The following is a 17,007-nucleotide window of genomic DNA, read 5'->3' as shown; positions in this document are numbered from 1 at the left end:
GTCGTGGGTCGGGAGCAGCCAGCGGAGGCTGTTGGCCCATGGATGCTGATGGTGACGGATGTGGGAGGGAAGTGAATTCCTCTCCCCACGTCCCCAGGAAGGGCCCACGGGAGGTGCCCAGTGTGTGAGTGATGAGGTGCTGGCACCCACCGCGTCCAGAGTAAATAAAAGTCTCGGTGATGGGAAGCAGGCGCTCGCGAGGAGTAGCGGGCAGGGCCAGGATCCAGACGAGATCCGTGCCAGGCGCAGCCCTCACGGCAGGGTCCAGCATGGCCGTGGGAAGATGTCAGGGGTGACACATGGGAGAGAGCTCCGCCTTCTCGTTAGACCCAACAATCAAGCCGTCTGTGGCCCAGCGGAGCCATCAGGGATGTCACAGCCCAGCCAGTGAGCAAGGGCAGTGTGGATCTGCGTCTCTGACCAGTGGCCGAGGTACCAGACAAACACCCCTTCTCTGAGGCCCACGGGGGGAGGGGGGAGGCCGGAAGAAAGAGGACGCTGCTATTCATCTTGTGCTTTGGCAAACGGAAGTAGTGGATTAAACACAAACAAGCAGGACACTCTGGGCAACAGGCCACCGGCCTGAGTTTCCCTCCGCCTGCTTTGGGCCAGCCTGTGCCTCTGCTCAGCTCGGCTCAGCCTGTTGTCCAACCCAGAATCTCACCGTCCAGAGGCCACGCTGGTCCCCTCCCCACCAACATCGGACCCTCCCCACCCCAAGGTCAGGCCTGGACCCAGAGGAAGTTCCCAGGACCGACCCTCACAGGCCCTGGTGCAGTCACTGGGGTGCCCTGAGGGAGCCTTTCATGCAAAGTGAGGTCGGCAATCAAACACGCAGAGCAGGTGACCAGGGGACTCTGGACCACCAAGGATCTTTGGGGCCACTGGATCTGCATTTCCTGCTTGGGACGAAGCCCGAGCATTTTCCTTGTGTCCAGGGTTGGCAGGCCAGGGTGAGCCCTGGAGGTTGGTTCCCTGGGGCCAGATCCCACTGTGCTGACGAGGACCTTGGGCCACAGCCCTCTTGGTAGCCTGTCAGTGTTCCAAGGTTGTGGCACCCTCTGGGAACCTGGTGGAAACTCTGGCTCCTCAACCTGGAAAGATTCATTGAGTGGACCTGCAGAGGACCCGGAGGGCCCGCCTGGCCCTGCCCTCTGTCCACCTCGGTCTTCCCTCAGTCAGCTCTGGGGAAGATGAGGAAGGCCTCACCGAGAGCCACATCCCTCCCCATCCAAAACTGAATGGGTTCCCTCGGAGTAGGGAGTGTTGCCGAACCTCTGGGGCCAGGAAGAGAAAATCCAGGGTCCAGGGACTTCAGCCAACAGCTGAAAACGCCAAATGGATTCACTTCTGGAATCAGGATCCAGTCACTCCCACACACCCGCACCCACTGCCACATCAGAGTCACACTGACCAGCTCTTCTGGCAACTCTGGGGGCCTTCCACCAGGGCAGCTGCCCCCACATTGCTATTGTCTCAGTGGAGGACCCACACCCTGGCCCCCCAGCCCGCCCCAAGCCTTATAGAAACCTGGCAGGACGCGCACCCTCCTTCAGGGGTCCCGAGCACCCCCACCTCTGCTGCTTGTCACTTCCCAGCCCGCAGAAGCACTGAGGGAAGATGCGCCCAGGCGTGTTGATGCGCCCAGGACCTGAGGCCCAGCTGCAGGTAGAGCACCTAGGGAGCCACCCAGAACTTCTGTCTCTATCCAGTGGCCAGGGTTGTCAGACCCTTGTATTTTTTTTTTTATATGAAAACTGAGCCCAATAACATCTTCTTTGTCTACTTCATAAGAAGGCTGCAGGAATCGAGTGAGGCCAGAGACAGGAAGAGGCTTGTAAAAAGTAGTGCTTCCTGATAAGAGTTGCCATTTCTACAGGTTTTTGGCCCATGTGAGGGGGAAGTCCCCTGGAATGACAGTGAGACTCTCCGAGGTGACCATTCCTGCATTGGGGCCAGAATTAGTGCTCAGCCAGCACCCTGGCATCCGCCCACCCCGTGGACACCAGCGGCTTCCGTTTCCTCTCCTCTGCACCCTGCACTAGGGGCTCTGCTGATTGGCACAGGCACCTGTTTTCTGTAAAGTCAGGATGAGGGGCCAGCACTGTGCCCTTTACAGGCCCAAGGGGAGACCTGGAGAGAGAACTGCTGTTGAGCCTGCCCTGGCCACTTGGGATTTGGCTTGCTGCACGAGATCAGCTGCTACACCTGCAAGAACAAACCTGATACCCGCCTTGCCCTTCCAGTTCCTGACCCCTGAGCAGCTGTCCTAGGACCTCTGCCACTGCCCACTGGGGCCCTGCGGGTTGCTCCCCTTCCTGCTGCAGGGGTGGGGTCTTGTGCATCCAGCAAACAGCCCTGAGCACCTGCTGCACGCCTAACATGGGTGCTGTTGCTATTTATTCTCACCCACCTGGTGCAGAGGCTGTCCTCCACGCTGGGAAAACACTGCTGATTTTAAAGAGCTCACAGGTGTCTCATGCAGCCCTGGCAACCTGGCAGAGCAGGGGAGCGGCCCCCAGGCCACACAGCTGGGAAGCAGCAGCCTGACCCTGACTGATCCCCGATCAGTCCCTTCACTCAGGGACCACCTTGCTCCCCACCAATTCCCTGTCTCTGCTTATTATGGGGCTTGTTTCCCCTGAGCTGAACGGGAGGAGCCCAGGAGACTTCCAGCCCCGGGCTGTCCTCCTGCCAGCCAGCGGGATTGTGGGGAAGAGAGAGCAAGCCCTGTCCCCCAGCCACACCTGGCACAGTGGGAAGGAACAGTCCCCAGACCAGGAGGGAAGCTGCGGAGAACTCCCCATGACGCGAACTGGGCTTGGTTTCTAGAAGCTGGGGCTGAGCGCTCAGGCTGGACTCTGCGTGAACTTTGGCCACAGAGGAAGCAGAGACCCCCTACAAGGGAGCCCTAGGTGGGCTTCCTGCCCATACCAGCCAAGGGCAACTAGAAACACATACGTCCATAAAGCCAGCGTGAGACAGAAACCCGTGTTTTAGACTAGGCCTAACAGACAGAACCAGTCACCTTCGGAATACAGAGCCAGGGGCCTGTCCCACAGTTTGGGTGTGGGGTTCAGTTTAGAGAACCCACTTAATTCGGGAATCCCCAGGGGGACTATGAAGGTAAATTCCCAGGGGAGTTTTGCAGGTCGGGCATGTTCCACCCCTGAGGACACACAGAGAAAGCCTGCTTGGGGTGACTCACAGCTCCCACTCCCAGAGCCCCCCGGGAAACAGTCCCCCCAACAGGAGACACATGAGCAGTAGCACCAGACCCTGGGGCTTTAGCTGCCTGAACAGCCCCGTGGGGACCGAGAAGTGCACATGCTCAGAATACAATCTGCATCCAGGAGGAACAGGAGACTTCAGGAAAAAAGGACATTTGATAAAGAAAGAATAAGTGGACATAATAAAGAACCAAACAGAACTTCATCACATGAACTCAGTAACCCAATGAGTCAAGGCAAGGTGGGCAAGGGACAGGCAGAGGGCGGGGGTAGGCGAGGGACAGGAGGGGGAGGAGGGAGGGATGAGAGAGAAGGGTGCTGCTCGGGTGGAGAAGAACAGCACAGTGACCAGCCACTGGTCACCACCTGTGGACTCAGACCCAGGCACATCAAGCCCTGAGCGACTCTGGGCGTGTGGGCAATGGTGAGTGGTGGGTGGCACAGCAGATGGACGGGTAGGTAGAAGGTGACGGATAGGTGCCTGGTGGGTGGTGGATCAGTGGATGGGGACAGTAGATAAGGGCAGGTGAGTGAGGGGTGGATGGGGAGAGAGATGGGTGAATGTGGGTGACGAGGTGGGTGGGCTGAGGGGCAGGTACATGATGGGTGGGTGATCACCAGGTTGAGCACATGAACAGGTTAGGCTGGGGGGGAGATGGGGAGGTAGAGGGCTGCCTGGCTGGGTCAGTGGACAGGGTGGGGGCCAGACAGGTGTGGTAGCAGTGGGAGGCAGGTGGTGAGGAGGGAGAAGGTGGCCAGGAGGGTGCTGAAGGGAGGTTGGGGGCATGGGTGCTGGGCGGCTGGACAGTGAACGGTGGATGGATGGCCGGGAGGTGGCTGGATAGGGCCCGGCTGGCCTCACCTGGGCTTTGGCCCTCACGGCGTCGTACTCGGCCTTCATCCTCTTCTGGGCCTCTTCGTCCACGCTGGGGTCCCCGATCCTGTTGAACAGGGAGCCCGCCTCCTCCAGCAGCCGGTCCAGGAGCACGGCCTGGTTGTCCACGTTGTGCAGCAGCACCTCGGCGTGGCCCAGCTGCCACTGCTTCTCCTTCAGGCCCAGCTGCAGCTCCACCTGGGGCTCCAGAGTGACCGTCATCTTCTGAAACCAGCGGTAGAACTCGTCCCGGGCCAGCAGGTACTCGCTCCAGTGCAGCCACACCCACTCGATGCGGCTGTGGGCACAGAGCACGAGGCCATGAGGAGGTGCCGCCTGGCTCCTGGGCAGGGGCCATGCCACTGTCCCCGCCCCAGCACCAGGGACCATGGAGACAGGGTCCCTGGACAGCTGGTGGACACTCCAGATTCTAGACCTCGCTCGGTCCTCCAGGAAGAGACCCTCCTGTCCTGCTAATAAGCTCCCAGTGAGGCTGCGGCTCAGCATCAGGTATGTCCTGAGAACACCAGCCAGTGACGCGGCTCAGGCAGCAGTAAGCCAGCAGCACCCCAGTTGCACGATCAGCACAGCAATCCCTCCAAAATCTCCCTGCCACAGGGACTCTGAATACATGGCCTGGGGCCCTGCCACGTGCTGTCCTCAGTCAGGAAGGACAAGGTCACCCGGGACTGTGCCATCAACGTGCAGACACAGTGGTGTCTCTGGTTTGCTAGTTACTATCCAGTGGGGGACTGCGGCCTGCATGTGGGTTCCAGGGGCACGTGAACTCTCAGTGTGACCACGCCTCTCCACCGGCCTCAGGGGCCCCTGAGCCACATGCAGAACCCTCCCATCTGTAAGGTGGACCTGGCCCTCTCGCTCCAGCCAGCAAACCTCAAGCCACCTTGTTGGGAATTTTGAGTGGGAGGGTTTGGAAGACAGCACTGAGCCTTGCCCTTGCAAGGTCATCCCTCCATCCCCCTAACCTTCAGGACCACTTGGCGGCCCCCGTGACTGGAGGAAGTGCCTGTGGCTCAGAGGCTGGGGATGTGGCTCAGTGGTCAATCGCATGCCTGGCATTTATGAGGCCCTGGGTTCAATCCCAGCACCAAAAAAAAAGGTGGTCAGGTAACTTTCCCAAGACCACACAGCAAGTACCGGGCTCCAGTGGAGGCCAGGTCTGTCTAGTCTCCGTCTCTCCTCTCCAACCCCTCCCCCACAAGCTGGGCTCCCTGGTGCAGGCAGAGCATGGGGCCAAAGCTGGCAGGCCAGGTCTTCTTCTCGGGGGCTATCCTGGAGGGCGTACGCATGAGCAGTCTACCAGGACTCGTTAGCAGACCTGGGGCTCCCCGTATCTACTACCATCATTAAGCTGGATACTAATGAGGAAGAGGCAGGCAGGCCGGGGCCGAACCCCCAAAGAACATCCTGTTCCAGGAATCCCAAGACTGAGAAATGCCCAGGTTCCAGGCCAGTGTGGTGGTGGCCAAGGAGGGTCGGCAGCCCTGGTGGGGTCCCCTGTCCTGGCTGCCCTACCTGTGACAGTGAGTCATATAGGTGACGGTCTCCTCCCACTGGGCCTTGATGTCCTTCAGCCGGGCCAGGATCTCCGGCTTCTGGTCCTCGGGGCAGCACGCCAGGAGCGCTTCGGCCGCCCGCAACACCACATCCACCTTCACGCGCCCCTCGGGCTCCAGCTGACAGATTTTCTGTGGGCACAAAAGCCAGTTTCCCAGGGTTGGGCACACACAGACAGGCCCAGGCTCAAGAAGACAGTGGCTTGGAGCTGACAGCCCGGACCCTGGGGCTGGAGAGCGGGGCTCAGACCCCCGCCCTGCACCCCTCCTCCGTGACCATGGGTGACCCACTCCTGGCTCCCAGGGAGGAGAAGAGGGGGAGCCCGGCACTGCTGGCCTGTCCCTGGGAGTACGCAGGCCCACTGGGCCTGGTCTGTCCAACACCTCTCAGTCCGCCCTGAGCTCCGTGATCTCATTTGTGAAATGGAGGTTTCTCACTCTGAGGTGGAATGACCACCGTCTGCCTCTCCGATTGTTTTTTCAGGATGAAAAGACAAAACACATGCAGTCATGTCACAGACGGTCCTCTCAGGTCTGTTATGGGGGGCCAGCGTGGCCCAGGGGCCCAGTGCAGCCTCTGGAATCAGCAACCCTGTTTCCCACCAGGGCCATGGTCCCACAGCCACTCCCACAGGTGACCAGTTGTGGCAGGGACACATGGCAGGTCTATATCTAGGAGACACAGGGGTCCCTGATGGGCCACTTTAACTCAGAGACACCTGGTCTTGCCAAGTGCCCTGAGATCCCCAGAGGCCTGAGCTGCTCCCACCAGCCCCCCTTGCTCCCCTGGCCTTGGGACCTGTCCTGCCTCCCAGCCTCCCAGCTCCTCCCTGCCTGTCACCTCTCCTGGGTGTGTCCCCTGCCTGGCTAACCTTATCTTGCATCAACTTCTTGGTGGCAGGAGGAACCAAAGGAACGTGCAAGGTCTGGCAAGGAGTGAGCCTCTGATTATCAACATTATTATTCTGATGCTCCGGGGCTGGCAAGTGTTGGTCCCTGGGTCAGACCAACACTGCGTTCCCACTCCACCCCCTGCTACTGTGTGACCCCTGTCACAGGACTTACGTCCTCTAGCCCACAGAGCGGGAGGTCACGGATAGGCCACCAGGGTGGCAGTGTGTCAGGAGCTAGAGGACCTCTGTCACCTGCTGTCACCACCTGCTGCTCGGTGGCTTTGTGCTTCCTGGAGTTGCTCATTTGCCTAACGCTCAGGTGCGCAGGCTCAGCTCCCAGCGGTCTCCCTGGGGCCAGCTGTCGGTTTCCCAGGCTGAGGTCCTGGAGCCTGGCTTCTCGGACCCTGTTCTGTGGCTGGAGTGTCGGTGCTGCCCCGCTGAGGGCTGTGGCCAAGGCAGGCCATCCGGCCCCTTGGGCCTCCCTTCCTGTCCCAGGGCAGCACTAAGGACCCCTGCTTTGCCCACCTCATGTAGTAATTTAAAAGTCACAGCAAAGAAAGCAAACTGTTGAGCAAAGGGCACTGGCCCCTACCCCTCTTGATCCTCCTCAGGATGGTGACCGTGTAAAGGACGTCCCCACCCATGACACTAACCGAGCTGCTCCTGCAGGTCGCCTTTGTGTGCACAGGGGAGTGGGGTGGGGCACAGGTAGAGAGAAGCTGAGCAGGTGTCCCCAGAGGAAAGAGGTCTTATTTGGGATGTGGCAGGTCCCACAGGGCAGGGCTGCCGCAAGCAACCAGTATGGTCCCCTGCAACTGCTCAGTAGCAGGCAGCCATGTGGGGACGAAGAGGCCGGAGTGGCCAGTGCCTGATTGAAACCCCAGGGCTCCAGCCTCTTAACCCACTCCCCAGGTAGGCCGTTGCACATCACTCAGGAACAGGATTCCACAACAAGGCCAAGGACAAATGTCCTGCCATCTAGAGAGAGATTTGACTGGTTATTAATAAACCTCCTCCAAGGACGTGGTGACTCCAACTCCCAGAATTTTCAGAGGGACCCCACATCCCCAGGCTTGCAAGACGGGCACGTTGGCAATCCCAGTCTTACAAATGAGGGCGCCCAGGCGGGCACAGGGGTGCATGACTGTAGTCCCAGCCACCGGGAGGGGGAGGCCAGGGATGGCGGAGGCCAGGAATTCCAGACGTGGGAGACCGAGATGCTCCTCCCTCTGCAGGCGAGTCCTCTGTGGCTCCCTGCAACAGGAGAGGAGCTGGCGGTCCCCATGCAGAACACCAAGCCCCCCTGGCTTGAAGCAGAGACACTGCCCCGAAAAGTCAACACTTGGGGTGTTCCTGAGGGCCTGGGGCTGGGAGAAGCCCCGGGCTGTGGCTGAGCTGGGGACCAGATTTCCCACAGTCCACCCTGCCCTCCTCCGCTGCCCCATGGTATGCTCCTCCCCTGGTCCATCACCAGCAGAGGGTGGCCAGGAGCGCCCGGCCAGGGGTGCGCAGCCACCTGGGAAGGAGCCCTTGAGCCGCAGCCAGTGTGGGCAAGGGGGGTGACGTGGGGATTGGAGTGGGGTTAACCAGGGTTTGAACCCAGCAAAGACCAGCTGAGCAGTGGGGCGCTGTGCTGGACAGTGGGGTCCCGCATGAACAAGATGAAGCCGGCACTTCCAGGCTGCAAACAAGAGCTCAAGTGACTGTGAAAAAGAACCATGAGGAAGCTCAAGGAGAGACCTGGGAAATCCCCGAGGGCTTCCTGGAGGAGGCAGCATGGCTGCCAAGTCTTAGAGACAGGGTAGACCACTAGAGGGGGTCTGAGCAAGATATATTTAGGGATGGGTGCATTTGGCTTTTGAAAGCCAAGTCCCAGGAAATGCTGGAATGTCCCTGACGAGAAAGGGGCCTAGAAGCCAGAGAGGGAGTCAAGGCCAGGAGTCCTGAAGTCCAGCAGGGTCTGGAGGCTGGGAGCCAGGAAGGAAGAGGACAAGACAGGGGGACGCTGGGAGGCGAGTTGGGAGCCCCAGGACTAGCTCGGCAAGGCTGGGCGGGGTGTGAACTGCACGAGGGCAAGGCCTGGAGCCAGCTGCCTCCACAGAGCAGCCAGAGAGGCCTTTGTCCTTGGCCTTCACCCTCCCTCCCTCCTGTAAGGCAGGGACTGTCACTGTCCCCAGGAGCAGGACAAAGCTCCTAGAGCTCGGGACACTCCCCAGGTGCCAGCCAGGGTAGGAGCTGGAGCCCAGGTGCAGGCCCAGATCCCAGGCCTCAGCCGCTGTGGGCAGCCCCTGTCCCCCCCCACCGCCCCCCAGGCGCCAGGGACAGGGGGCGTTTCCTGTGTTCTCCCTGCCTCCTGCAGCGCAGGGCTGCGACCAGGCCTTGCTCTTGCTGGGCAGCCTCGGCCCCCAGCCCTAAGGGGGTCTCATTTCCTGCAGCCTCTGGCAGCACAAGGCCAGCTGTCCCCTGCTCTACCTTGGGAAGACGAGGTTCCAGAAGGACCCCTCCTGGCCACACAGCTACCACGGGTCAGAGGATTGGGACCCACGTGCAGGGCCCTGGTGCTCACAGAGGTCGGGAGGCAGGAGAGGGAGATTGGCCAGGAAAGACTGAGGGACAGGCACTCACTTCACTGCCCACTCAGACCAAGCCAAAGGGCACCGCCAGCAGAGGACCCCCAGGAGGCTACGGGAGGCAGCTGAGGTGGGTGAGCAGGGTCGTGTGGCAGGGGAGGCTTTGGATCCCAGGTGAAGATTGTTTGGTCTTTGCTGGGCAATGGGGAGCCATGGGAGGTTGCAGAGGAGGAGGGTACATCATGGGACCCGACTTCGGGAGGATCCCCACACGGGCTGTGTGGTCGCCCTGACGTTTGGTACCATTCCCTTAGGCCACGGACTCTGGACAATAGGGTGTGTCTCAGCCACCTCCACGCCCCAGGCCAGGGATGGCAGAAAGGGGCGGGGCTCTCAAGGGCTCTGTCAGGGAGGCTTTCCCCTGAATGATGATGAGAACAGAGAGCGAGACCAAGTGAAAGGGCTCTCCAGAGGCGCTTGGAGACTGGGCCCCCAGTTGCAGGATGCAGAAGGTGGCTCCTCCCTCTGCCACCTAAGCCAGACCTGGACTCTGAAAGGTGATGCAAATTCTTCATCTTTACTGTCCTCATCCAAAAAGGGCGACAATGTTGCAAATGAGGTATTTGCAACAAATGCACAGAATAAGAGGGAACCCATACAGAAACCCACAGGATGGGGGTGGGGACTGCCAAAGCTAAGTGGGAGGTACAGGGTTTTGCCACAGGAAAAGGCAGGCCCTCCCCTTAATCAGAACCACTGTCCGGGTGCAGCGGCAGCTACTGGGAATCCCAGTGCCTCGGAAGGCCCAGGCAGGAGGATTGCAAGTTAGAGGCCAGCCTGGGCAAATTAGTTAGAACCTGTCTCAAAATAGAAAAAGTTTAAATAGGGCTGAGGGTGTAGCTGAGTGGTAGTGGGCCTCTGGCTTTCCTCTCCAGTACCAACAGCAAAAGAAACAAAAAAACAAACAAACAAAAAAATGTTAGGCCAAGTGCACTGGCTCATGCCTATCATCCCAGCTACTTGGGAGACTGAGGCAGGAGGATCACAAGTTCAAAGCCAGGCTCAGCAAAAGCGAGGTGCTAAGCAACTCAGTGAGACCCTGATTCTAAATAGAATACAAAATAGGGCTGGGGATGTGGCTCAGTGGTAAATTAGAATTATGATATTTCCAAATGACATGACCCCAGAGGTGTTTAAGTCAACTACTTCACTTAAAGAAAGGAAAACTGAGGCCCAGAGAGGGATAGGGACTTTGCAGACGCCACACAGCAGTCTAACATCATCATAGAAATTACAATTCCAGTCTCTGAATCTTGGTTTGATGTTCTTTGCTCTTGTCCCTTGGGTAGCCCACCCTCAGACCAGGGCACCAGGATGCCAGTTCAGGCACTGGCACCAACACTTCTGCTTAGTTCTCTGTGGACCCAGGCCCTCCTGTGCCCCAGTTGTGGTGGACAGAGCCCAGCGCTGGAGAGATCAGGTCATCGTTTCTGTCACTGGACAGAGCTCCCTCCCCATCCTGCTAAAGGCAGACCTGGCCCACCCAGACCCTCCTCACAGAGGCTGGGAAGAGGCAAGGGCCAGCGGAGTGGGGTCCACCTAGCTGCTCAGCTAGGACCACAGGAAAAGAGGGCAGGCTCCAGTCCCTTACTACCAACATGTGCCCAAAGAGCAGCAGCAACGTCTACCATGGGACTCGTCAGAAATAGACTCTCAGCCCTGCGCCCGCCCCCGGCCAGAGTCTGCATTGCAACCCAATGTCACGCAGGCCAGAGTGTGACAACGCAGGCCAGAGCGTGACAGCACAGACTGGCCTCCCCTGCCACCTAACAGGCCAGAAGCCTGATGTCTACAGGGAGGGACACGCCAAGGCCGCAGAGCCACCGGGGCCAGCACTCCACGTACCTCGGTCTCCTGCAGCCTGGCCTCCAGGGCGGCGCGGGGCCCGCGGGTGTCGTCGTTGACCCGCAGCTGCTCCTGCACGGCCGCCATCCAGGCCTCGGCGTCCTCCACGCTGCGGTCGAAGCCCTCCTGGGGCTGCTGAGTCATGGCACCTTCGGGGGCTGAGGAAGGACAGAGGAGGTCAGGAAGGTACAGGGGCCGCGTCCCGCCACCGGCACCCCAGAGCCCCTTGCTGCTCCCATTGGGCCACGCAGCCCCGCGGGGCCAGCCCGTCAAGCAGGCGCTGGGGCCGCAGGGTCCGGGCTGGCAAGGCCCCACTGGCCTCGGCCCCCGCTGCCCTCTCGGCCAGCTCTGACTCAAGCGGCTCTCTCCTATGGCTCGAGGGCGGGGACCCTCCAAGAGGGGGTCCTGAAGCTCACCATCTAGACGCCTGAGCCCCAGATCTTGATTGAGTGGGTCAAAGAGCCCTCGGCCTCGGAGTCGCAAGGCTTCCCCCTCCATGAACAGCCCAGGCTGGGGACAGCCGGGGGCTGTGTGTAGTCCCTACTTCTCACCACCAGGGTCCCCGGCCGTCACTGATTTCCACCCCGACCCCTGTTGGCACACCTGGCAGCGACGGCAACCTGCTGACCGGAGACGCAGCCGTGAGCTCCTCTGCCTTAGGTGGCACCTGCCCGCTGGCCCAGGCCACCCATCCAAACTACCCCCTTGCCAGACTGACACTCCTGGCCTGGCCTGAGCTGCAGAGGCAAAGTCTCAGGTTTTCTCACAGGGATTTCTTAAAACCCTGGGAAGCCCCAAACTCTTCTCCGACATCACGGTCTTCGTTTTCTGTTGATGGTTCGTCTAACCTGCTTTGGATTAAAGCTATTTATATCTGCATTGTAGGATTATGTCTGGCTTACCCTCCAGCCTCCCATGATGCCTTGCACGGAGTGAGCCCTAAGTTGTTAGATAGAGAAACACAGAATGGGTATCGAGCGTAACACAGCAAAACCCTCACCACGCCATTATCTACCGTGGCAAGGCAGGACAGAGCCAGGAACAGCCCACGTGCCCAGTGACTGAGGATGAGTTCATTACATGGTGGTCTATCTGTACTTGACAATATTATGTAACCACCCAAACCTACGCTCACAGTGAACTTGCAGAAGAGAATGTAGAGGCTGTCACAATACCAGAACATGAGGCAAGGTTAAATATTTGGTAGTTACAACTCTACACCTTCTAAGGCAAAATGAAACATTAACTGGGTGCAATGGCACACATCTATAATTCCAGTGACTTGAGAGGTTGAGGCAGGAGGATTGCAAGGTTGAGGCTAGCCTCGGCAACTTAGGGAGACCCTGTCTCGAAATAAAAATAAAAAAGGGCAGGGGATGTAGGTCAGTGGTAAAGCGCCCCTGGGCTCAGTCCCCAGGATTAAGAGAGAAAGAAAGAAAGTGTGTGTGCTTTGGGGGGCGAGGATCAGCAACCACTTCTACCCAAAGGAAAACATGGGGACATCTCCGTGTCAGAGGGTCCCTGTGACTGAATGGGAGCCGGGGTAGGGGCAGAGGTGGCCCACCACCCCAGGCCTGGCCCTGGCCGTCTCCAGGATTTTCTCCCCTGGCATGGGAACAGCACTGTGGCCTCAGAGGCCACGTGGTTGGGACACCTGTCTGCGGTCGGTGGGACCACCGCTGAAGTACTTTCCCTCATTTTCCCTCTCAGGCCCTTTGTGAATTTTCCAGAAGGGCCGTGGTCACCCAGTTTTCTGAAGAACCTGGCTGAGTGCCGTGGCCTTCTCCTCTGAGGGGGTTGGTTGCTCAACCAGCCCTTGCTGGGCGCCAGCCCCAGGCTGCGAGGGTGGAGAGCTTCAAGGAGGACATTGTAGGACAAAGGCAGCCGGGGAGGGGTGCGGGGGCGAGGCAGGGCGGGCTGCAGTGGGCTGCGCTCTGGGAACTGGGCCCGTGTGTTGTTTTTGTTTTTCTTCCAGAGCCGGTCTTGATTTGATTTTTTTTTTTCAAACAATTTAAGGCGCCCAGCGCCACGCCCAGGCTTTGCCTCTTTTGAAAAGCACATCAGACAGTGAGGACAACTCATGGTCCCAAACCGTGGTCTAGGGGGCGTCTTGCCTGGCTTCCAAAGGTTCGCTTTTGTTTTTTATAAAGCAAGGGACAGAAAGGCATCTCTGGGCTCTCAGAGGCCAGGGTGGGGGAGCGCGTCTAATCATCTCAAGGAGGAGGGGTTGGGTGACTCCCCGGCTGGAAGTGCCCAGGGCCCGTGTGGCTTGGTAGTGTGGAGACAGGGGGTGCATCAAATGGGGCACAGGGGCCTGATGCTGGGCTCTGTTGAGCCTCGGACGGAACCAGCGCTGGGCTGGGGAGCTGCAGGTGGTGCTGGGAGACCCGGGCCTGTTGGGCGCGTCTGCCAAGCCATTTTGTTTCAGCTCAGTTCAACACTAGAAATGTGACAGCTCGGAGCCGCACCAGAGGCCAGGACCACAGCGGCAAATAGGCATGACCCGTCCCGGCTGCAAGGGAGCTCTCGGGTGGCCGCAGGTGGAAGAGCCACCAGGCGGGTAAGGACGCTCCTGACCTTTCCTCCTCAGAAAAACCGGTTTTAAATGCCAAAAATAAAAGACAAAGAATTAGAGAACCAATTGTATCAAAACCTAGTCACCAAATATTAAAAATCAAATCCACGAGATGCACGCACAGCGGCGCCCCTTTCTGGATGCACTAAGTCACAAGATCTAACCGAGGGCCTCTAAGTTATAACTGTGCAATAGCATTGAGCACCAATGACACTTGGAGATCCCTGCAGCAACCACAACGCAACCTAAAAATACATGTGCCCAGTTCCAGGCGCTGTGACTCCCAGGGCCGCGGCTTGGCTCTGCCTCCTGCAGCTGCAGGAACACCGTCAGTTGGGTGTGGCAGGAGGTTGTTGGCTCCTGTCCAGGTTCACGGGACCCGAGATTCTAGCCAGGGGAGGGTCTTTTGTTGGTTGTTGTTGTTGCTGGGGTTGGAACCCAAGGCCTCCTGTGTGCCAGGCAAGCGCTCTGCCCCACCCCACCCCACCCAGGAGTCCTGCTCTCAGCTCCCCATCACCAACCGAGAGGAGCAACCGCACTAGGATGTATGGACAAACAGCTCCACGAAAGCCCATCTGGAGAGACGCTCCCCACACTAGGACCCCTGGAAGCTCACCAGGGAGCCCCCCGCGCTGGTCATTTGTGGAAGCCAAGGTCGGCGATAGAGGCCTCTGGGTGGAGGCCTGTGACGAAACCAAGTGGGGAGGCCCTGAAGAGCCCTGTGCCTAGTGGGGGGGCCACGAGCACATCCTCTGACAGAGGACGGAGAGCTGACCTCAGTGAACCCAAGCGCACTCCTGGCCTCATCCTGCGCTCCCGGGGACAGCCCTAGGAGCGTCCAATACAGCCCTCTGCAGCTGGGCCACCAGCATCTGAGCCACCTGGTCTTCCACTGCCCCCACCAGCCCTCAGCCAGCCTGTTACTGGCCCTGCCCCATCTCTTGTCCTCCTCCCTGACCCCACGGAGACCCCTGCCCTCGATGACCCCGTCCTCAATGATATTGCTGGGGTGGGGGGAGAGGGTCCTGCTCAATGCCCAGGAAGAATTGAGATGGGGCAAGCAGGGGGCTTTGGATTTGGAGTCTGGATAGTTCCCTGAGCAAGCGCCTGTCCCTCTGGGCCTCAGTGTCCCCATCTGTATGCGGTGAGTGTCGAATTGTGCTAAGGTTTGCATGTGACTTGTCCCCAGTGAAATTCATGTTGGCATTGATTCCCACTATAAGGGGGTTGTGGGGTGGTGGCAACTCTAAGGGGTGATCAGGTTGTTACGAGGGACTAACCCCCTGCTGCGGCACTCGGCTGCTTCTCTTGGGAGTGAGTTCTCGCTCTCTGGGGCGAGGCTAGTTACCATGGGAGTGGGTGGTACACGGCGAGGCTGCCCCTTGCGTTTCTCTTCTGCACACACCTGCTTGCCCTTTCGCTTCCCACCATGAATTAAAGCAGCACGAGGTCCTCACTGCTGCCATGTTCTTGGACTTTCAGCCTCCACAACCCTCAGCCCAAATAGACCTCTATTCTTCATAAGTCTGCCGGTCTCAGGTATTCTGTTATAGCAACAAAGAAATGGACCAGGAGTCCCTGAGGGATCTCTGAGGTTGTGACCGAGGCCCCTGTGAGCCAGGACAAGCCCAGCCACACAACAGGCCTGGGGACCAACCACTGCCCTCAGACTGTCAGTCACTTTTGTCCTTTGCTCCCTTTGTCTGCTCACGAGACCCTCCTCAGCCAGCCCACAGAACTGCTTCTGCCTCACTGCACCCCACAAAGCAGCTGAGGAAAGCCCGCCTCCCACAGCTCCCATTTCTCGCAGCCCCTGGGCATTCCTTGAATCACATCCAAGGTAGAATGGCCAGGGGACATTTTCCATGCAGGGGACGCACTTCCATGGCATCTGTGGCTGTGGATGGCTGCATGGGCCTCACGCATGCTCTGCTGAATATTGGTTCCCTGGCTCTGTGAAAAATGTGAGAGCCATCCTTGGCCTGCTGAGTGGACCAGAGCCGGCCACCAGCTGGGCCAGGACCACGGGCTGTAGCTACCAACTCCTGTGCAGATGGCCCAAGGCGCCAACCCACAACTTCAGGACACCACTGCTCCCCCAAGCTGGCGGCATGTGGTCTGGGGTAGGGCAGGCCTCACAGGTGGAAGGACCGGATGGTCCGTGGCCCAGGCCTCATGGTTCACTGGCTGCAGGACATCTAGCCACTCGACCCCTCTGGATATCCATCTCCTCACCTGGAAAATGAGTAACACCTACTGTGATCCAGGAAACCACCCCGTGGGCGGCTCCCAGAGCACCCTCCACAGGCGGACGCTGCTCCTTCCTCCCTGAACACCACGAGTGTTGGGTAGAGGGTCTCCCCTCTCAGGACTGGCAGCCAGACAGCAGCCCTTGACCACCCGGGGGCTCTAGGACAGCAAGGGGCCCGCCGGCCGCTAGACTAGTGGACTGCAGCCACACAGCGTGCCAGGGGCTGCGAGTGGAGACACAGGTGTGTGGCCTCACAGGACCACCTGTTCACTAAGGGACACGGACGTGTGGTCAGGTGGTCAGAGCACAGGCTGAGGCGGGCCTTGAGAGACAGGCCTGGGGACCACAAAGGGGGGGCTACTGGGGGCTCAGGAAGCAGCTGAGGGGCGGGGTGCTGCCTATGAGGCAAAGGAGAGGGGCTCGCAGCTCCCTGGGGGGGCGAGAGAGGAGGGGCGATGGCGAAAGCCGGGATGGGGGCGTGAGGGCCAGGTCAGAGTCTCTCAGCAGCTGCATCCAGGAGCTGGACTTGACCCTCAGGGCAACGGGAACCAGCAGGAGTTTTGGTATGGGGACAACAGCTTCAGGCGATGGCCAGGGTTCACGGGGATGGACACACGGGGCTGGCTGAGCCTGGGAACAGTGCAGATGGCCGCTGCGCAGGGCCAGGACAAGGGAAGGCCACGGAGCATGACCCTGTCTCTCTGCGGGGGCGGGGGGACTCTCATCTTTAAGTTGGTTAAGGAGATGGCATTTTAAAAGGGACCCCGTTCACAGCAGCCATGAAGAACTCGGGGAGGGGAGCTCGAACCGAAGGAAAGGACAGGGACAGGGCAGGTGCTGGTTACCCCAGGGGACCGCACACCTCGGATCCAAGGCTCCCTGTCCTGAAGCAGCAGCTGTGCCCCATAGACAGGCAGCTACTGCGAGCTAATTAAAAAGAAGACGTCCAACTAATCAGTAATGCCTTTGAAGAATCTGGTTGATTCCAAATCTGTTTTAAACAAGTTACATTTGTAGAAATTTTTCAAAATCATGTAGAATCTTCTCCCTCTAGTTTCTGACTACTCTTTTTTTATGCATCTGTAGATGCCCTTTAAACAGTCTTCTCACAGGCTATTCAAGATTTTCGCAT

The 17,007-nt window shown here is 59.1% G+C and overlaps 1 protein-coding gene and 1 long non-coding RNA gene across 5 annotated transcripts in view; one reads left to right on the top strand and one right to left on the bottom strand.

Moving 5' to 3' along the window:
• The window catches only part of Syne3 (spectrin repeat containing nuclear envelope family member 3), an 89,505-nt gene that overhangs the window by 43,782 nt on the left and 28,716 nt on the right, over positions 1-17,007 (bottom strand). For all 4 annotated transcript variants that reach the window (XM_046440532.2, XM_058577867.1, XM_046440530.2 and 1 more), the window contains exons 2-4: positions 11,050-11,207; positions 5,641-5,813; positions 4,093-4,402 (exon numbers count right to left, since the gene is read on the bottom strand). In XM_046440532.2, the coding sequence (XP_046296488.1) occupies positions 4,093-4,402; positions 5,641-5,813; positions 11,050-11,193 (627 nt within the window). In that variant the 5' untranslated portion in view covers positions 11,194-11,207. The remainder of the gene's footprint in view (positions 1-4,092; positions 4,403-5,640; positions 5,814-11,049; positions 11,208-17,007) is intronic.
• LOC124090150 (uncharacterized) lies at positions 13,074-16,258 on the top strand. The gene is made up of 3 exons (XR_006850982.2): positions 13,074-13,176; positions 13,478-13,609; positions 14,116-16,258. It is a non-coding gene; the product is annotated as an uncharacterized LOC124090150 (long non-coding RNA).

This window comes from Marmota monax, unplaced genomic scaffold (assembly GCF_021218885.2).
Source record: "Marmota monax isolate L192 unplaced genomic scaffold, Marmota_monax_Labrador192_F-V1.1 WCK01_AAM20220418_F8-fsc00017, whole genome shotgun sequence".
NCBI classification, from domain to species: Eukaryota; Metazoa; Chordata; class Mammalia; order Rodentia; family Sciuridae; genus Marmota; species Marmota monax.
The sequence above is the reverse complement of the archived record's forward strand: the minus strand, read 5'-3'. Positions and strand labels throughout refer to the sequence as shown.